This window comes from Nansenia antarctica, assembly GCF_963989245.1.
Source record: "Nansenia antarctica genome assembly, chromosome: 19".
NCBI classification, from domain to species: domain Eukaryota; kingdom Metazoa; phylum Chordata; class Actinopteri; order Argentiniformes; family Microstomatidae; genus Nansenia; species Nansenia antarctica.
In genome coordinates, this window is record NC_137692.1 from 14,635,747 (window position 1) to 14,657,695 (window position 21,949).

General features: G+C 40.6%; 2 protein-coding genes across 2 annotated transcripts in view; one reads left to right on the plus strand and one right to left on the minus strand.

Annotated features, from left to right (window-relative positions):
* Positions 1–1,980: 1,980 nt before the first annotated feature.
* On the minus strand, positions 1,981–8,478 carry LOC308174166 (solute carrier family 22 member 7-like; the record flags this gene model as incomplete). The annotated part of the gene is made up of 9 exons (XM_080549236.1): positions 1,981–2,191; positions 2,300–2,408; positions 2,806–3,020; positions 3,526–3,635; positions 5,624–5,747; positions 6,140–6,308; positions 6,488–6,642; positions 7,706–7,809; positions 8,098–8,478. The coding sequence occupies 9 exons, from the start codon at positions 8,476–8,478 to the stop codon at positions 1,981–1,983; spliced, it is 1,578 nt and encodes a 525-aa protein (XP_080405362.1).
* Positions 8,479–14,563: 6,085 nt separating this feature from the next.
* The window catches only part of LOC308173779 (protein-cysteine N-palmitoyltransferase HHAT-like), a 39,020-nt gene continuing 31,634 nt past the window's right edge, over positions 14,564–21,949 (plus strand). Inside the window, exons 1-7 of the mRNA XM_080548832.1 lie at positions 14,564–14,632; positions 16,224–16,366; positions 16,803–16,870; positions 17,158–17,271; positions 17,885–18,079; positions 18,243–18,455; positions 20,382–20,556. Of these exons, the coding sequence (XP_080404958.1) occupies positions 16,246–16,366; positions 16,803–16,870; positions 17,158–17,271; positions 17,885–18,079; positions 18,243–18,455; positions 20,382–20,556 (886 nt within the window). The 5' untranslated portion in view covers positions 14,564–14,632; positions 16,224–16,245. The remainder of the gene's footprint in view (positions 14,633–16,223; positions 16,367–16,802; positions 16,871–17,157; positions 17,272–17,884; positions 18,080–18,242; positions 18,456–20,381; positions 20,557–21,949) is intronic.

A 21,949-nucleotide genomic window follows, 5' to 3' on the forward strand; every position in this document is an offset into this window, starting at 1 on the left:
CTCGTCTCTGTAGTTGTTATTATGCTCTCAGGGTTTATGGTTGATCCTATTTTCCACTGTGTTGTGAAGAGCAAATATTTGAATATATGAACCCTAAAAGATTATTATTCTGGTTCATGATGCAACATTGTCCTTGTTGTAATCCTCTGTTGTCATGTTTTTTCTATACATTTGCAAATGTTTCTGTGTTTCCTAATAATAAACGTGTTTTTGTTACATTGATAACATGGCATGGTCTGTTTTTGTGTGTGTGTGTGTGTGTGTGTGTGTGTGTGTGTGTGTGTGTGTGTGTGTGTGTGTGTGTGTGTGTGTGTGTGTGTGTGTGTGTGTGTGTGTGTGCGCGCGAATGCGTGGGTGTGTACGTGTGTTTGAGTTTAGTCAGAGAGAGAATGAGAAGAGGTAGAAAGATAATTAGATCATGTACAAAGTTATCAAAGTTATTTTTCATTTTATTGGACAGATACAGTGAAGACAGACAGGAAAGTAAGGGAGAGAGGGCATGTCAGCAGGGCACGGGCCGGATTCTAACCCATGCCGTCATGGGCACATGTGTCACTATAGACTGCGGTGCTAGACCACTGGACCACCCCAGGCCACAGATCATGTGCTTCAGAGTGATTGAGCAAGGCATGGGGTCAGTATCAAAGGGAGTTTTCTGTCGGCCTGGGTAAGAGTGTACAAGAAAAACCCTTCAGTATCCCAGGGTCCTTTGGGTCATGTGCTCCTCAGCTGAGAGATGGCTTAGGGTTCCCATGGTAATAAGGTAATAAGTACAACGAAAGCTAACCCTGCAATAACAGCCTAACTATTTACAGGAAGTTGCTAAATAATATCTCCACAAACTAACATTGAGTGATTATATTAAACATAAACTCTCTGATATTCTGTTATGAATTAATATATATAAATGTTTTTTCTTTTCACTCATAACAATGTAGTAATACATACAAAATATGCATGGCGATTGTGACATCAAGAGGGGAAGCTGTGCATTGCAGTCAGTGGTTTGCTAGATAGATAGAATTAGCTATAAAAGAGAGAGAAACCTTGTAATTGAAGTATACAGTATTGTATTGTATTGGAGAAGATCGCTAATGTAGGCAGATATATATTTTATTTTTATTTTTAGTAATTATCCTTTCCATTAAGGTGTAATAACGAGATAACACCTAATGACTGAGTCATGTTATGTTTATGGCACAAGCAATTAGGACACGAATATGTCTGTTAAAACAAGTCAATCTTTGACTGCAATAAACCACTAAAACAACTCTTTTAGCCTACTGTGGTTGTGAAAAATGTTTGAATTCATTTTAATGATTAGTTGACAGAAAGGAGTACCTTGGGCAACTGAATAACGTCACAATTTCTGTTCAAGAGTACGTTTATATATATTTTTATATTGTATTATATTATATTAGTAATATACGGTATAAACATATTTATATATATTTTAATGTACAATATTATTTTATTTTAATTTTCTAAAAAATATAAACGTAATCTTGAACAGAAATTGTGACATTATTCCGTTGTTAAAAAAATATAAATCAATTGCAGCATGACATTTTATGGTATCCCATGATATAAAATGCACATAACATTGTATGTAAATGTTTAAATTATAATATAATTAAATACATTTCACATGTTATGTGATGTCATTTTCATGGGATGGCATCACATCTCCGTACTGCAATTGATAAAGTATAATCTAATCCAGTGAGTCAATGTTGTCAGCCAGTCTGGAGGCAGCCTCTTGGGTGAAGATGCATTATTGCTCATCACTGTTGCTGGTCGGTGTGTAGGTTGGTCTAAAACACAGAGGGAGAAACGTTGTCAATGATTTTTGTACCTTTAAATTCTCAGGAACGCTCTTTTACACAACAAACATATTAAATCTGCATTCTGACCCTTTTCACACTAGCTGGGCCCAGTTGAAATGTACCTTAGTTGCAATAACAATGCTGAAAAGGACAACTACCTTGGTTTCTCAATGTCCTCTATAAACTCCGGCAGATTGATGTTGAGTGTTTCGGGAAGGAGCATAGACACTAGACCAGTCCCAATGGGCACTAAGCAAAATATCCATGCAGGCAACTGGCTCCATACGTCCTCCAATAGGATGACAAGGGGGGCAATGGACCCGCCCAAACGTGCCATGAACGAGGAAATGCCTACGCCATTTTGCCTGAGAGACCAAAGGAACAAGTGCTGAGATATATTTTAACTTTCTGTAGACATGAAAAAACATTTACTATAGAAAGTGAGGTGCTGTATAGGTTAATTGGTCACTGACCGAACTACTGTTGGGAAGAGTTCAGTTGTGTAGAGGAACATTATGGTGAAAGAGGCTTCAGATAGGCCTTTTCCAAGGGTAGCCACAATGGTACGAGCGACCATCGAATCTGATTAAAATTAAAAACATGGTTAATTGAATCCCAGACGCAGCCACTGGGCCATACTGTCAAAAGCTCAACATGCAAGAGCACAAAGTACATCTTATACATATTACTTACACTTATTACATAGACTTTACAAAGCAATGTAGTAAAATCCTGGAACTCAACTAAAACATTCCACTATTTCCGGTACAAATGTAAAATCTGCAGTAATTCTTCCTATAGAGAAGTTTTACCAACGCAAACATTAGCTTTGTGCAAGCTGTATGTAACATGTATGTGTACAGGTGAGATGGCCATTAAGAAATATTTCAGTCCCTGTTTATAACTGACATTAGCTATTATCCATAATGTAATAAAGTACCAGTCACAAGCTTCTAACGTCAACCTCAAGTTTATATACCTTTTTGTACAAATATGTTGATAAGGATACAGACTCCAGTCAAAAGCAGTGTCCACACCTGTCCAGGTTTTCGACCAAATTTATTTATGAAGTAATAAACCAGGACCTTTCCTGGCAACTCAATGGTGGCAAAGACGAACTGTGTGAGGTAGATGTTCAGACCAAACCCAGTGATGTTCAGGCTGATCCCATAATATGTAAACGCTACTCCAAACCTACAGATGAAGAGTTGCATAAGAAGTTGCATGTACTGTATAACACCAGCGGAATTCTATTCAACATGAATGTCATTTGTGAGTTCTGCTACGGTATGTGAAGGACAATAAGGAATGCATTTATGATATAGAGGATTATGGGGCAAAGAGACAGTACATTATGGGGCAAAGAGACAGCACAGTACAATCCAGATTTAAGATTTGAATTTATATTAATATATATATATATTTATATAATATTTCATCTTTATTTATAAAGCATATTTAAAACAACTTGTGCTGATCAAAGTGCTGTACATGGATTTAAAAATAAAAATAAAATGATATATATATTATGATAATATTATAATTCATATTGGTTTTTACATATTTAGCAGACTTTATGAATTACATTTAAAAAAATGATATACAGATTTTTACAGGCCTGTAAGAAAACTGTTATAGTAACTAATTTCCCATAATTTTCGAGCAACTTAATTCCACCCCTGGACATGTTGGCACTTACCACAATATCCCTGTATAAATGGAAAGTTTTCTAATGTTTGAAGTCTTCCAAAGATCCAAAATAGTGTACTTCTTATTCCCTTTATCCACTCTTACTGAAGCCGCAAGAGTCTGTGGGCAAGCACAAAAAACACACACAATTTTTATGGCTACCAATTAATTTTGTTTGCTCAAATGCAGATGTTGTGTATTCAGCCAAGGTTTAAGTCAATTAATGTAATTCTAATTACTATATTAAACTGATCAAAAATAACATTATTTTAATAGGGTGCCTCATTTGAATACTGCACAGTGCACACACACATTTAATACAGGTATTCATTTAAATTGAAACCACTAGCAACTCGCTAAAAGAGTGGCACCAGTTGTTCTCTGTTGCTATGGAGATTAAGGGCAGGAAAGAGGGGCTGACCCTTGGACCATTAGTCAATAATTTGAGGAAAAGCACTTGCATTTTCTGAAGAGCTTCTGAAGTGGCTAATAAAGTCAGATTGAAAGCTGTGTTCCCTTGTCAGATAGTGTTCCCCCTCTATTAATTGTGATTTTAAGAGGTATGTAAAGCAAAACGTAATTGATGAGCCTTACTTTCATGTCTCCATTGCATCATGTCTCCAAGTGTTTTAAAGATAATTTTAACCTTAATTATTTAATTTTGAACATTAATTGCTGTTATTGCAGTTTGTCAATTTAACACCAAAGTCACTCTAAATGTTTCACTTACATGATATAAGATTAAGGATGCAATAAAAATGTGCATATTTTGTACACACAAATATATTCACAAGGCCAATTTAGAGTGCTTGGAAATATGACAAGGCATTGTTATAATATTTTCAAAAATATGATGACCAAAGTTATAACATGATTGACAATCAATACTGAAGTAGTAATCATAATTGCACAGTTTTGTAATAACATTTATATTTGTGGTATCATAAATAACCATTATTAATCATCCTGAAACTGCTTTGGAGGACCAAGTATCATAAATGTAAAACACTATCATTGTCATGAGAGAGCCACAATATGGTTGTGCAGCAAAAGCTCTTTACCAGTGAAGCTTGTCTTGCATTCGGCCATGCTGAATTTGTTTCTGTCCATTTCTCTGAGGCATTTACCATCGTTAACACTAGAACAGCCGAGCCTACCTACTAAAAGAGCCACCTCGGGGGTCAAATGGGCCCCTCTTTAGAATGCTCAAGCTGCTATTCACACATAACGACCACAAGTTGGCCGCTTGTAAATTAACCTGCTTCCTACACAGAAAAACTGCAAAATAGCTTTACATTAGCTTATCCTGATATGATTTTGAAAATGTAAGGATATTGGGTGGTAGAACGCACATATCTAGGAAAAGTCATGAAAGGAGGGTCCTGAATTATGATAGTGCAAAGATATAAGATGTTTTTTTTTAACTTACGGATGACCCCTCACGGCTGATTAAGTGTTAAAGTGTTTGGCCGTGTTTATTTCTGCCTTAAATAGTGCTGACCAAAGTAAAATGTGACTCTTGCAATGAGTTTCATACTGAGTCTCCAGATTATCAAGGCATAGTCTGCCTTACATTTGTATTGTAGATGCACGGTGACATAACTTTGACAGGTCTTCTCAATAGGTTTTACACAGAAACAGTAGAGAGGGTGGGATTTGACCAAGGGTGTTATAGGCTTATAGTTTGCAATTACTAGCATGCAAAAAGACAAATTAATAAAAAGCTAGCAGGTATGAATAATGTAAACTGGGTGAAAGAAATGTCTGACAAATCAAATGTATTGATTGATAACCCATGTACAAACCCTGGCAATGTTGCTATAGCAATCTGTATATTTTACAGACTACAGCATTGTAACATTGGTGAGTTTTTTGTAGTCCGGTTTCAATTGAGGCATAGACAACACAGAAGCGACCCTGGTAAAAACATTTCAATGATAAATCTTCAGACGGTATTAGCCTGGTGGCTATAAGACTACCATTAGGGGAATATAATCACTCTAGTTTACAACCAACCATAAGGGGACTGAATGTCAAGGAGTCACTCAGCAAGTGACAGTGAAGAACAACTATTCTTCTGAATAATAAGCTTAAACATAGTACTGTACCTCTGGTGTGATGTCTGCCATACACTTGGATTTGCCGTTCATCTCGGCACATTTCTTGAGGCACTCATGAGCCTTTTCTACATTTCCATTGACCAAGAGCCACCTGGCAGACTCTGGAAGCCACCTGCAATCACACAAATGACTCTTGACATCCTTCACACTACAATGAAGTAGCAACATATCAACAATGTCATGTGTTCAGCCATGATGTTCTATCAGTTAGTTAGGAGATGGAGTGGTGGGATGTGGGATGCCCTGGGTGGAACTATTATTATTATTATTATTATTATTATTATTTACTATTATTTTATTTTTTTCTTAGTGTTTTTTTGGTCAATTTTTTTGTATTTTAAGATACATAAGTATCCATGCAGTCAGCTATCGATGTTTTAGTGCAAGTCTGGACAGCTTAATTAGGACTGCAGTGACATGTCATGAAGTTGCTAGATTCATCATACAGACAGTGGATATCCTTGGAGCTATTAGTGGCTAAAATGTGAAATCAGTTTTTTTTACCACCAGGTAACTACAGAAAGGAGCAAAGGCGAAGTCACTGTTACTATCAGCCATCTCCAGTCATTCACAAAGTATGCAATCCCGGATAGTAGCCAGTTTCCAAGTGTCCAATCCAGGCTAACAATCACTCCCGCAAAGGTCCTGTGTTCAACACCAAACCATTCCACACCTGCAGAAATGTCAGGAAAGGGATATTTTTAAAATATGAGTCATATGAAGCTAATGCGCATTAAACTAGATTATGAACATTTTATTAATGCATTTATAAGTTCATTCATTTTAAATGTGTTGTGCAGTACAGTATTAAATACACAATACAATACAAATAACAGTAAGGACAAAACTCACTGAGTACAATGGAGATGATGCTTATTCCAGAAAGTGCCATTCCGGTAAAGAATCTCATAATAGCAAACATCACATAAGAGGTGGAGAAGGCACTTGTAAAGGCAAACACCATAGTTGACAGGTAAGTCACCATCAGCATGTTCCTCCGCCCGAACCTGGTCATAAGAACTTATCAGTAACTTTACTTCAAGTGGGTATACACAAATCACTCAATCACCTTCATTAAAGTTGTAGCAACTGGCATAGAGTTTATGAACAACGGCATGACGAGATGCCATTGTTATAAAGAGTGCTGCAAATTAACTGTATCTGGTAATATGCATAATGTATGCTCTTGTGTCAACTGCTGCTATAACACAGACTACAAGACAACCATACATATGCTATAGCAATTCCACTATACAGTACATCAAGTGTAGTTTATCCGTATTGAAGTGACAGCTTATGCACAGGTTTTGCCAAACTTCATTTAGATAATAAATGTCTAACAATGTCTATCTATGTCTGTGGAGCAATATGTAACAGAGGCGGTTACAGTAGATGGATAATCGTTACAGGTGATGGGTAATCGTGTCTGAGTACTCATTAGATCCTGTGAGGTAATGTCTAAGTCTCAGTACAGCAGGCTAAAAGTCTTGTTGCTACACGTTACATAAGCTAGCTCGATCTTTGAACCACCTCTATTACTCATGTCAATGAACTAATACACTCAATGAACACTTTAATAGGAACATCTCTACACCTTCTCATTCATTCAGGTGGTGTAATGGTGTGGGGAATGCTTTCACAGAGATTCACAGCTTGAAGGTGCACCTGGAAAATCAGCAGGAATTGCGTAATTCAATCATGTCAAAATAGACCAAAGGAATATTTCCAACATTTTATGGAATCAATGCCATAAAGAATTGTGGCTGTTTTGAGAGCAAATGGAGGCCCTACCCAGTATTAGTATAGTGTTCAATGAGTGTATGGTATCCAATTGTGCAAAGCATGTTTTTAAAATATATTTGAGATAAAACAATCATTTTGTAAAGTAGTTGGCAAAATTCCCACACAATCCATGGAATTCTGCTGGAAATATCCCCCCTCCCCACCGCCATTGCAACTCTAATTATGGACATACAGTAGATCACCATTAATCACCAAGTAATCACCATTGTAAAGTCAGAATTATGTTGACTAAGGTTTTGTGAAGTATGTGTTTTGTAGAGTTCAAACCTGTCACTGAGGTAACCAAATAAAGGAGCTCCACACATGACTCCAATGAAGAAAATAGTGGCTGTCGCTTTGTTAATCCCTTTCTTACTACATACAAGGTCCCACTGTAAAGAAAACAACATAACTGTCATCATTCACCTTTGCTATTTTGCAAACATGTGGATGTGACAACAGCAAAGCGAACATTTGCTTTGTAACAATGTATGCATTTAAATAAAGTGCTTAAGATGCAGATGGGGCATATGTGCCATGCTGATACAAATTATCAAAACATAGCTCATAAAATCTGTTATCCGTATTTAATCACCTAAACTGGACATTGCCAATGTCAGATCCTTTCCATCTTTGCTGCAAAAGAGACAAAAAGTTTGACAGAGTGAGACATACAGTACCGTTGTTGCCAGAGTAGAGGTGAAGGTGCTGTTGTCATACACCCATCCATTCTGACACTGAACTGTGGGTAGGTCAGTAATATTGAGGTGGTTGGACAGCAGGCGATACTGGGGCTCTAGAAAAATCATACAGGAGCTTGGAGCCCCATCTTCCTCTATTGGAATATGAACAGTCAGTCTCTGCTCCTGGGTCAGATTCCCAAAGAGACCGTCATGGTCCAGGGTGCTGAGATCACAATGGTGAGCAGGTACACCTGCGATAAAATTATTCAGTAGGAAGTGAAACGGCAAGGTTATCCTAGCGATACTCTGAATCAGGACGATCATGATTTGGAATTTTCCAAATCCATTAATTTCCGAAAGAACTTCTTCAAACTTCATTTTGAGGCTTCTGTGGCTGCTAGGAAACAATCTAATGAGTCAAGGATCGTCTGCACAGATGCACCTCCTCTCTTACTCAACACAGGTGTCTGGTTGAGTTTGGGAGGAAAACACTTATCAACATGTGTTAACCATTACTTTTATTTAACGAGGAGGTCCCTTGAGAGGGAGACCTGGCCAAGAAAGCACACCAGTACAGATATAAGTTACAAAATTGGCGAATAAAACATAATAAATAACAGACAGTAAAATAGTCCAATATTTTCAGACATTCTTGCAAACGCAGCAGAACTGCCAAGTTAACCATTACTTGTTCAAAGCAGAGATGTCAGCTACGGTGAGAATCACTCCGAATGAGAGCTGGATGGACATTTAGTCAAGCTAATCATTATCCAGGTTCCAGTTATTTCAAAATGTATAATCTAGATTGGAATGATCCGGATTCTTTTTTTCCTGTTCAGGATCAGATTTTTTTTGTAGTGTGGAAGAAACCTCAGTCAATGACAAATTGATCAACGCAGAGTAACATTTTTAGAAACCTGGTCGCTGTATTTAAGCATACTACATCACTGTTACGCCTGATCAGCAAAAGTGATACTTTGTCAGTTAAAGTCTGAAAAGTGAGAAAACTTGGGCCCCAAGTCCTGGCCTAAGTGTGGCTGGGTGATTATTTTGAGTGTGCACACAAAGAGTGAGAATTTAGGAGCTAAAAGCATTTATTCTATTCTACCAAATAAGGAAAATTGATTTCATTAGGAAAATCTGAATCCATTTAGGCACAGACTGAAGGCCTAATACTGTGTTTTAACCTGACTAACCTTGCCAAACTGTCTCTGTTTTGTCTGTCTCTGTGTGTGAGGTTTTCCGGGAGAGAATTTCTCGAGAAGTCTGGTTTGGACAAACTGAGGTCAGGACACGACAGTAAGGTTCATTATAATAGTCGTCTGTAATTTTGAATTAATTGTTTTATTGACACGGCACTTTGACTACACAGGCAATTTGAAAAAAATATTGGATCAGTGACAATATGGGTGTTTTGCTTTCAAAAGCGCCAGTAGTGTCGTGCGGTGACCTCGAGGGTCCACAACTGATAATGTTCGACAAACATGGTGGAGAGGCGATTCGGAGTCTAAAGAAATGGCATAAATTGGGTACAGTCCCTACCCCTCGTCCTAACAGCGATGAGGGGGCGTCAACGCCCTAAAGTGGGCCTATCCCCATTCGAGGTGCTCATGGGGCGGCCTATGGAAACGGGGATGTCTGGGCCGGTGTTGGAAAGACCCCCCTGAAGACTGAGGAATGCACCGAGGGTATGTTGACCTACTGTGTTCACCTAACCAAGGTTCTCAGATCTATACATTCGCAGGTGAAAGCTGCCCTCCCCAGACCACTAGAAGGGCCACTGCATTCCCTTGTGCCTGGCGACTGGATAGTCGTGAAAGACCTGAGGAGGAAACATTGGCACCAAGAGAGGTGGCGCGGCCCCTACTGCATCCTGCTCTGCACCAACACGGCTGTGAAAATCGCAGAGCGCCAGACGTGGGTACACGCCAGCCACTGCAAGAGAGCTCCGCCACTGCTCCCAGACCTAGAGGAGGGAGACGTCGACGACCAACCAGAGTGAGAGAAACTCACTCTATTCCAAGTCACGTGCTAGTAACCTCTGACTCACCATAATCACCATGGTGGAGATGCTGGGTCTCGAACCTACACCTCCGGCCAGCGAGAGGCGCCGCCTGAGGTACCCACCGCGTCCCTGGGGGGGTGCCCTCTGTGGTGTGCTCTTCGCATTCTGCATACTCATCACCCCCATCCTGATCATCCGCCACATCTGGTCCTTAGAGAATCAGATCATAGGACACTCCCATGTCCCCCTGCCTTTTCCCAATGACTTTCTCCTCGACCCCAATGACACTATCCCACTGAACAATGACACCGGGGCCTGGGTATGGCCCCCGAAGACAAGAATTGCCTCTGTTGAAACTGTTCTCCCTTTCTCCCCTGATGTCCCTCCCCTACCCCTCTTCCCCCTCCTGCACAACCGCGGAGAGAAATGCGCTACAGAGAGTCGTGAGAACAGCCCAGAAGATCACCGGCACCCCCCTCCCCTCTCTGGAAGAGCTGTACAACACATGCTGTCTCAGGAAGGCCTCCAAGATCTCCAGAGACCCAACCCACCCTGGGTACGAACACTTTGCCCGGCTGCCCTCGAAAAGGCGGTACAGGACCATGGCCGCAAGGACAAACAGACTGAAGCTCAGCTTCTACCCCAGGGCCATCCAGGCCCTGAACACAGCAAAGACCTAGGTTCTGGGCCCTGGACAGTCTGGACGGATTGATGGCAGATGCTGGATTGAAAAAATCAGGTGTAGTGCTGAGGCACAAATGTGTACATTTCAAGCCTGCAAACTGCGACACTTTAAATGAATGTGCAATAACACTATGTGCAATATGACAACCCTAGTCGTCTTATCTGTACAGTATAGTATAGTGGATAGTGTACATAGCCTTTATTTATGTAAACCAGCTCCTTTCCCTTCTTGTTTTTTTTGTTTTTGTTTTCTTTCCTAGCACCAGGGGAGCCACCCCTCCCAAATGTCGTTGTTTGGTACCTGTACTATAGCAATGACAATAAAGACCATTCATTCATTCATTCATTCATTCATTCATTCATTCTCCCCTCCCTCCCTCTGAATGCTGCTAATAAAAACCTTCTACCCCCCCTTCCTACGACTGACCTGACCCGACCGAGACGCAAGAGAGAGAGCCAGGTAGACCTACACACACACATAGACGGACACCACGGTATCAACACCTTCCTGGCTTTGGGCAAATATCACTCACACATGATACAATGTACACAATGCACATCCCCCTATCAGCTAGATCTGGCATTCCATTGGGCCCCATCCCTTTTGACAACAGAGACTATGCAGGCTACTGGAGACAGTCTGCCCTCTAGACTAACAAAGTAAAGACCCACACGTAGATAGTACATTTTTATCATTTTTATTTGATTGATCATTTGTATGCTCAAAAGAGAGGAATGTAATGGCTAAAACGGCGGCTGACCTTGTGCATCTGGTCGAGTATAAGATGTTCGTGAGAAACGGAATTCAGGGCTTCTTGCCAGGACAGCTCTCATGACACTTCTGTTGTGTACTGTTGTTTAAGAAGTCAATACTTTGCAAACTATTTTGATTAAACTTTATTAAAGAGTAAAGACTGTGTACCATCTTGTTGGTTTCCTGTCTCACCTGAGGACCGTATGGTTAAATTTCCATTACAGTGGACACAAACAACCATAAAGAGATAATGCACAAACAACCATAAAGAGATATGGATCATGCAGCCTCAGGAGTGACATCAGGAGTGACCTCAGGAGTGACCTCAGGAGTGACTTCTCTCCACATTCCACTAGGCACGGCCTCACAGACAGAGAGGCTCGGTTTTAGACGTTAATAGGTGATCATTTCAGTGAACAAAGAATATAATTCACAATGGTGAGGTAAGGAACTAGTGAGGTATCAATAACAATAGCATTAACATGGAAGTGAAATACAAGTGATTAGACACAAATAATAATAAGTGATTATATTATTCAATTTACTTCCACAGTAGGCTAGGATAGGAGAAATCAGCCAGCTCGATCTGATCTTGACTAGTTTTCGAAGGGTGTGATTTAAGAGTGTCCTCAGTGAGACCTCAGCTACAGTACATATTGGGGTGACTGTGGCTCAGGAGGTAGTGATGATAAGGATGGTAATGATCGCAAGGTCGGCGTTCGCCAGTTTGATCCCCGGCTGGCCATGTGTCGAGGTGTCCTTGGCCAAGACACGGAACCCCAAATTGCTCCCAATGAGCGGGCCGGCACCTTGCATGGTAGTTTGCTCACACTCATACCTGTATCTCACACGCACACACACACGCACACGCACACACACACACACACACACACACACACACACACACACACACACACACACACACACACACACACACACACACACACACACACACACACACACACAGTTTACCCATGTATGCATGCACTACTTATCTCTCTCATAATCTTCGGAATAAACATAACCATTTTTTTCAGCAGAGCAATGGAACCAAGTAAGTTGTTCCAATTGGCCAATGGTTTTTTTCTGCTTGCACAATGTCACACTTGCAAACTTTGATAAGTTGAATGTGCATGCATGCCAACACTGTGTTAGCGCGCTTGATGTCGTTTAATCTTGCTCGATTTTCACCATTTTGCGCGTGCGCGACTTTGGGATATCGTGAGTTTAGAATGATAAGGTTCTATCTCCGTTTAGAATGATAACGTTCTATCTCCGTTTAGAATGATAAGGTTCTATCTCCGTTTAGAATTATAAGGTTCTATCTCAGTCTAGGGCAGTTCAGAGATATTGAGCGTCAACGTTTTTACATTCCATTACTAGGTTTTGTGAGATGGCACCTTTGTATTTGATGAATTACTAACAGAAAAATGTCAACATTTAAAAAATAACACCACACAGGCATTAATAAACACCTAATGGATCAGATTATGTAAAAAACTAAATTTTGACAAAAATGTAGATAGAACCTTATAATTCTAACGTCACGATGTGACGCCAGATGATTCGATGTACGCGTCGGAGGAGGGCTCAAAAACGTGATAAACGTGAGCCAAACCAAGCCCCTCCCAACCGGTACAGAGCGGCTTACAAATCGCGCATACCCCATGGCTGTGTTCGAAATGGCAACTAGCATACTGCATACTAGCATACTCAATCAGTGGCGGGCGGTGCATTTCACACCTAGGCCTTCAGTGATGTCCGACACATTCCTACCTGAATTATTCTACCTCTTAATACCATCGTTATGACGCCATGGCTCTAGAAACTAAACAGAAACACAGTATAACCGGGCGTTGCATCACCTTAACATAGTCAGACAAGTACAACAGAGTTATATTAATATTTCCGAAGCATTTTTAATCAATAAATCCGCATTTACAATGAAGAGTGTTAAACTAACATCTTTAAGATCGCTACATTACCCACGTCTGTCGTCTCGTCCACCATACTAGCGACAGGGTGCCTTTTTAATCTCCATTTTGATCTCTTCTCCCATCACTTCAGCAATAGCAAAAATCAGGTCGTTTTGTATTTTGCCTGACGTCCCAGTAAACACTTTGTTTGTGGACAGGTGGTAATGTAAATCTGGGTTGTTTTCAGCCAGAAAAGAAAGAAGCTCAACGTAGTTTCCTCTGTTTGTGGACTCGGCGCTTTTATCGTGTCCCCTAAATGAAAGTTATTGTTTACCCAAAAACAGGACACAATCGATCAGTATTATCGATCAGTCAACGAAAGCTTTCGTTGTGGAGCTCCGTTTCCCTGCGCACTTTCAAAAGTTTCACATCTACCGGCATAGTTACGCATCTCAATAGTGAATATCAATAGTGCGTATCAATAGTGCGTATCCAATCAAAAGACGTGCTGGGTGCTGACATCATTGAGCCTTACAGCAGGCGCCGTTGTTGCTTTTGCTCGCATCTATGTAGGTTTACTAGGTACGCCACAGGTTTTCTCGTTCCAACGTTAAGTTACAGGTCGTATTCGCGGCACCGTTTATCGTGCAGGCGGGCAGATTTTGGAGCCCCCTAGCAACACATTTTGATTGGATAAAAGCTCTAACATAAAGGCCAGCCCTCCAAATCTCAATCGGAGACTGGAAGCAGCGCAACCAAGAGGAAAGCTATGAAATGAAGAGAATAGACTATGGGGAATCATTAATACATATTTGTGGAAAAAATATATTAAAATAAAATGTATATTCTGATGATGTTTAGGCCAGCAGAGAAGGCCTTGCTGGCCCTGACGGCACACCACTGCTGCATACTGCTTACTAAATTCATAAGTATGTGAAAACCAGCCGACCGAAAATCTAGTATACATTTCTTGCATACTCAAATTTCACATAATCTACAGTGTGAACGCACTGCATACTCAAAATCTATGTAATATCTAGTATGAGTGAGTAGTATGCTAGTATGCCATTCCGAACACAGCCCATGTCTCACAGCTGGGCACATAAGAAGGCGGAAGATGCAGTTGAATTGCCACAATGTCGAAATACAATTGTAGTTATTTTCACAACGCACGTGAGTAGTAACACAGTTCTGGTCCCGTGAGACTAGTTGGCAGATTCCCTAATTCTTACGCTGGAGTATGTTGTGGGTCGGGCTGATTTTTTATTAAGAACAATTCGTTCATTTGAAACCAAAAACGCCAAAAACACTTGATTTGATTTCCATGGGATTTTTAAGATTTCAGTCGCAGAGAACTCATCACTACATGCAGCTTTTAGGTCTGTGCACTTCTGCTGGACAGGGTTACAGTTTGCAAACTGCAAACTTTACAGTTACAGTTCGTGACGTTAGAATTATAAGGTTCTATCTCCATTTTTGTCAAAATTGAGTTTTTTTACATAATCTGATCCATTAGGTGTTTATTAATGCCTGTGTGGTGTTATTTTTAAAATGTTGACATTTTTGAGTTAGTAATTCATAAAATACAAAGGTTCCATCTCACAGAACATAATGGAATGTAAAAACTTTGACGCTCAATATCTCTGAACTGCCCTAAACGGAGATAGAACCTTATCATTCTAAACGGAGATAGAACCTTATCATTCTAAACGGAGATAGAACCTTATCATTCTAAACGGAGATAGAACCTTATCATTCTAAACACATCAGTTTGCAAACCCTGTCCAGCAGAAGTGCACAGACCTAAAAGCCTGTAGTGTAGAGGGTCTTGAGGCCAGACGAGACACATATGAACATGTACCAGAGTGACATACTCCAGCTCCACAGCAGACCACCTCCTCTGTGACACATGCTGGAGGGCTGTTTGGGTTTTGGACATGTCACTGCCACTGGAACTGGCTTACTTGTCTTCATTGGTGATGTTCCCTTTTGTTCCTTTAACATTCATTGATGATGTTACTAATGTTTAATTAGCTGAAGATGAGATTTAAGGCAAAAAGACCTAAAAACAAACAACAACTGAAGATAGAGTGATCACTAGTGAAGATACCCAGCATATGGTGGGGTCACTGGGTCACACACTTCAGACAGTTATGGCATACAACTAATAAACACGATTGCTTAATTTGGACATCATATTAATCTGTCAATCGTTTTGGTGGCCTGAAACTATGTAAAAGAAATGCTGTTGTTTCAAATGGTAAAACCAATAGCCTATTTATTGAAATATGAAAATCAAATGAAAGAACACAATCTGTACTCTGTAATCTCACATTAATTGCTTGATTTCAAATCCAAATGTATATTGTATAGAGCAAAAAGAAGAACACATGTTTCACTGTCCAAATACTCACAGAGGAAACTGTATGTGACCATGGCCTTTCATTTTATGTACAGTATAACACTTTGTGAGGAGAAACTATAAATTAAATGGGTCTAAGAGACTCAATACTCAATACAGAGGTCATGTTCTCACATGAAAGTCCGAATCAGGACCCGGAGCAAGTGGATGAGTTTGCAACATTGTTGCATAAATGCGTTCTCTGATTTGCGTTCTCACACCCCTTTATGTAAACGAAGTAACATACGCAATCGAAGCAACAGACGTGGTAGTCAATATTCTGTTCATCTTATGTTATATTGTTGTTGTTGTTATTGTTATCTTTTTGCATACTTTTATCTTTCACCCACTCTCTCATTGTAGGCTCACTGCACTTTCGGCATTTATGGCATCTAAACAGAAGTCCCACCTTGCAGCACTGTCAGATGCTGAGATCGGCGTGTACTGGGTGCTCTCTCTCGGCTCCCATCTCTACTCCTTCTATGAACTGCACAGATTCTCCAAAGGTAAAGATGTCTGTCATGTTTTGGGCTTTTATTAAGAGCTCAAGTTGTACATTTAGCTCACGAGATCTGGCAACCCTGATTTGCAGCTCATAAACACAAGCAACCCAAACAAAAATATAATATATATATAATAGAAAGTCCTACGGCTATTCCAGGAAGCGTGATCAATGAGTAGCTCGAAAATCGGCATTCCACCTCCTCCAATAATCATTTAATTCAAGACACACAGGATAGCATGTATTTGGTTTAGTTAACATTTACAATGACCCTGTCCCCACAATCAGCCGAATGGAAAACCTGTTGGTACAGTACGTTGACCCCACAAGCTCTGGCTACGTCCTTGGTTCAAAGCAGAACTATTCAGAATTCTAATGTCTGTAGTGCTGTAATGTACGTCCCCCACAAAGTACCACTAAATCATTTCCCCTCTTCGCAGATCATGAAGCAGGACTGGAGAGAGAGTTCCAACTGGATAAAGGGTTTCTAATCTGGGGATTTAAAAGGGTAAATATTTGCTAGGAGTACTCTTTTCAAACATGCAAGGATCATTTAGAATGTTATATCTACAGCACCGGTGTTGTTGCACAGGAATTATATTAGTTTTCTTTTGTCCCATGAACTTGGATGCTGGTTCTACCTCTTTCTGAATAGTAACTATTCAGCTAATACTTGAATAGAAGTAAAAATTCCCTATGTCCTTTTACCAATCCAAGACACTTAGATCTGTAATGACCTAACATAACGGAGGGAGGAAGTATACATTTGTTATAAGCAGGGCTTCTCTTTATCAGGACCCCAACGACTTCGAGTGGAGTTTCTGGAGTTACTGGGCCAAGAAGTCTTTGCTGTGGACTCTGTTGGGCCATGCAGCGATATCCAGATTGACCAGCGTCTTTGTTCCCAGGGTAATAAAAGCAAGACCATCACGTGTATCTGAAACATATGGTAGTCAAAAGCATAATGTAGAATATGTACAAATAAAGTTGCACTTAAGAAATACTTGTGTCATGATTGTATCCAGAAATACAGTATCTTGAGTACTCTGCACACCCCATAGTCAAGTAGATAAAAAGAAAAAAAACATTTTAAAATCTACTGGACTACTATTAACAACTATAAATGTAATTAAAAAGCTGCATCTAATCATATGTCTCAAGTGACCCAAGGACTCTGTACAGAAAAAAAGAAAAGAAATGTATATCACTGTATTCAAAGACGGTAAAAAGATTACTGCCTTTACTTAAAAGAACCAGAAGATGTCACTGAAGATCAGTGTTTCGAGCAGAGCGTTGGTGCCTCTGCATGACTGTTTCGTTTGTTTCACTGGTTCAGAGAGGCTGTTTCACTGCTTCAGAGATTCCAAATCCATACAGTGCAGTCCCACGTACAAGTAAATATGAGATATGTGCTTTCCGGCTGAAACAGGACTGTAAAATAAGGCATTACTGAACCAAAAAAACTGGGATACAAATTGGAACGAAACATTATTTCGCTTTGCTGCTTTCTCTTTTCCACCAGCTCAAGGTGGCAGTGCTGTCTGTGTATGGCATCCTGGCCGCCTATGGAGCTTTGGGGGTTAAAGGTGTGGGCGTCCTGCTGGCCCATCTGGTTATGTCATTGGCTGCGGCCCAGTTGCGTAGACCTGCCCTGTCGTGGGGCTGTGCCCTGCTTTTGCTCTCCACCCTTCACGTCCAGCCACTGCGGGAGTTACAGGTGAGATTCAGACTTGTACCTGCTCACCCTGCTCCCAGTCCCTTCCCCTAGATACTACCTCTTTTCTATCCACAACATTCAGAACCCCTGGGTCCTATTGACTTAATGCTTTTGGTTTCATGGTTGTCACCCATTAACCGGACATATTGTTGTCTCTCGACAGAGAGGCTGGTACAAGACAGAGGAAGAGTACACACTCTTACTGTTCAGTGTTGCTGTCTGTGGCCTCCGCTTCGTCAGCTTTAGCCTCGAGCACTGCTGGCGCCCCCTGGAGGTTGGAGGACTAATGCAGCTATATTGGCTGTTGGCTTACTCCTTTTACCATCCGCTGTTCTACAATGGACCCATTATCAACTTCAAGGACTTCGTCCAACAGGTGAGATGCCAGTTCATGAGCTGGAAGGATGGGATGGATGGATGCCATGGTTCTTGAGAATCTAGAGACATTTTCAATGGGGATCAACATTCAGGAAGTGAGTTTCTGGAAAGCTTTGAACGAAAATCATCTTTCATCCATCACCTACAGTGGACTTAAGGACCCAGTCAGTCTGCATAGTGGGTCACTAACAAAACGTAAACAATGGAAAGTAAATACATGTTCACATGCAAATTGCACTTGATTTCTATGATATATCTGTTAGGGCTTTCACACCGGCAAAGAACCGTTCTGGTTCACGTTCGCGTTCGGGAACCTCCGAACGTTGGTGCTGTCTGGCGAAAGAGCCCGCGTTCATACCAGTGTAACCAGAACCATCCGCGTCATCAACGATGGGTGATGAAGGGAATGACATTCCATGAGAGCAACATTTAAAAAAATAAATAAAGCAAAATAAATTACTTCTAACAGTAAATGCACAAACATACAAGTCATAGGTGCTTGTGGTTCTGATTATGATAAGATAATACAGTTATTCTACTCATTTAAGTATTTAAAAATCGCATTCATTATAATCAAGTGGTATATTTAATTATTAGAATTTCTGTAAATATTTCTATATGATTCTTACCGCTTTGAGTTGCATCCGTGTATGAAAGGCGCTATATAAATAAAGTTTCACTTCACTTCACCGCTATGAAGCTTTGAGGAAACTTATGTACAGTGTATTTTTAGCGGGCTAGCCCTTTGAGAGTGTTCTTCTGACAATCCATATACATGAATCCTTTAGATTAATTCACTAGCTCTGACCTACATTGAATACTGTACTGTATGAATGAGCAATATAATGGCATCTGGGACGAGAGAAGCCCACAATCGTAGGAAGCTTACTTCTCTGTGATGGGGGTAGCATGATCACTCGCATGGAAAGAATCCCCTTCATTATTTACCATATACTTTCCTCACCCATCTCTACACTGACTATTGGAGAAGATGTGATGGTTGTGGCCTGGGGTGGTCCAGTGGTCTAGCACCGTGGTCTACAGTGCACACATATGCCCATGTCGGCATGGGTTTGAATCCGGCCCATGCCCTGCTGACATGCCCTCTCTCTCCCTTCTTCTCCTTACTTTCCTGTCTGTCTTCACTATATCTGTCCAATAAAATGAAAAATATGAGTGGGACTGCCCCCATTCCTGTATGTTCACTATTTTACTTTATCGTCTTGGGTGGGACATAAGGCTGCACAAATCTTTTTCCACTGGGGTCTGTCTTTTGCCATGGTTTCTGCCTTGCCTCGAGTGACTCAACTCTACAAGCTCTGTTCCATAGAAAACTGGTCATATGTGCCCATTTTAAGTTTTAATTATTAAACTCACTTTACTTGTATAAATGTTTGTGCAATCCTATGTGCCGTTCATCATTGAGTGTGGCAAGGAGAAGCGAGCAAGAATGTGCAGTAAATCTCTTCATGGGTGAACGGAGAGTGAAATACAGTAATATTTCAAACAGTCCCATTCAAGTAGCTACCAGGATGTAGGACACACCCAATACGTGTTCACTTCCTCTCATCCTCAACCTTTCACCTACTTCATCATAGTTAAAGGTACAATTTGGGATTTGTTCCTCCGTTCATGGTCATTTTAATTCATAATATACTGAATATCCATTGATTCTTGATTCTTGACTCTACTACGTACCATATCATTATACCCCAAACATTTTGTTTTGTTGTTTTTACTTTATTGTTTGTAAACAAGAATGTTCTGACAAGGGAGGAGGAGTGGTAGTGTTTATTTGCTACTGCCAATGCAATGCATATTCGATTTTAATTGAGTCCCCAGTCACTTGTGTTGATTCGTGTTCTGCCTCCAGTGATAGTCTCTCACTTGTCAAGTTTGGTCTTGTCTCCTTTAACTTTTGCAGATGCAGAGACCTGCTGAGACGAGTGGTAGTAAGATGGCTGTCGTCCCCTTCGTGGCCAGAGGTGGGAGAATCTTTATGTGGTGGCTAACAGCTGAGTACATGATCCACTTCATGTACATGCACTCCATTCAGACCAACGAGACCTACCTTGGAATTCTTCCCCCTTGGGCCTTCGGTAGGTGTGTGTGTGTGTGTGTGTGTGTGTGTGTGAAATGTCCCAATAACCACAGAGTTATTGCACAACCAGTCATTGGCACTGTCCCCAGGCAGACTGAATTGTTAGCTACAATTTCCCAGAATGTAGAGATACAGACTTAAATTCTCAGTATATTTGATATAAAACTACAACAATAGCAAAGTCAATATAATCAATATAGAATGAAAGTATACTTGACAAAACTGATCACCTGAAATCTTATTTCAATAACGCTTGGACCAAATGTGCATCATCAGGCAATATTTATTTATTTACTTAATGACTTTACTTTATCGTCTTCATCCTGGGTGGGACATAAGGCTGCAAACAATAATAAAAAATCCACTGAAGTCTATCTGTTGCCATGGTTTCTGCTTTGCCTCACGAGTGACCCAACTCATCCTGCACAAGATCCTGCACATCTTCATCTCACGGTTGAATGGTTCTTGCAGTTGGTCTTCTTGTACAGGTCCTTCTTTTGCCAGTAATATGTCGCATCCAGCAAAGAGGCAGCCATTGTGAGAAGGCAGCCATTGTGAAAGCCCCAATCTTGCACATGTCTACCTTTACTGTTCTCTAACATTCTGAACCATATAGAAGACATTGCTTTACATTGCTGTTGTAGAGCGTGATAGATTTAGTTCTGAGGCTGGATTGAGTTGAACTCCAGATGGGACGGGAGTCTACTGAATGCACCTCTAGCTTTGTTCAGCCTCCTAAAAATGATTGAGAAAAAGCATGAAGAAACAAAAGACAAGCTAACGGAAGCTAAGCCTAAAAGAAACTGACAGCGTTGCGCTCGCCACAGATGTTCAGACCGGCATCGCCACTGAGGCTTATCTCAGAGTGAACCAGAAACACCCAAGACTGTTCTGTTAAAAAATACTGTAGTTGGACAGCCCTGTTTGGAATTGCTCTGGAAATGCATTGTTATGGATGATACTGCATTCAAAGTGCAGTAGGACTTCGGACTACAAGAAGATTGATGATCTTGGGTGGTATTCTGTAGGCGCTTCCACAAGCTGTCTTGGTGAACAAGGTCAATGCTTTTTTTTAAATCAATGAAGTTGACGTAGAGAGGTGAATTCCACTCGAGGCACTGCTGGACGATGTTATGTTGGGCAAGGATGTGGTCTCTGTATTGCTCTTGTCTCAGTATGTCATCAACAGTGTGTTACGCCTCGTCAGATGTCACAATTGCTGAGGTTGGGGCGCTTAGGTGGCGTAGCGGGTTAAGCGTTGACCATGTAACCGCAGGGTCGTCGGTTCGAATCCGGCTGGGGACATATCCTGCATGTCATCCCTCCTCTCTCTCTCACCCATCCTTCCTGTCAAATCTCTACTGTATCTGTCACAATAAAAATGAAAATAT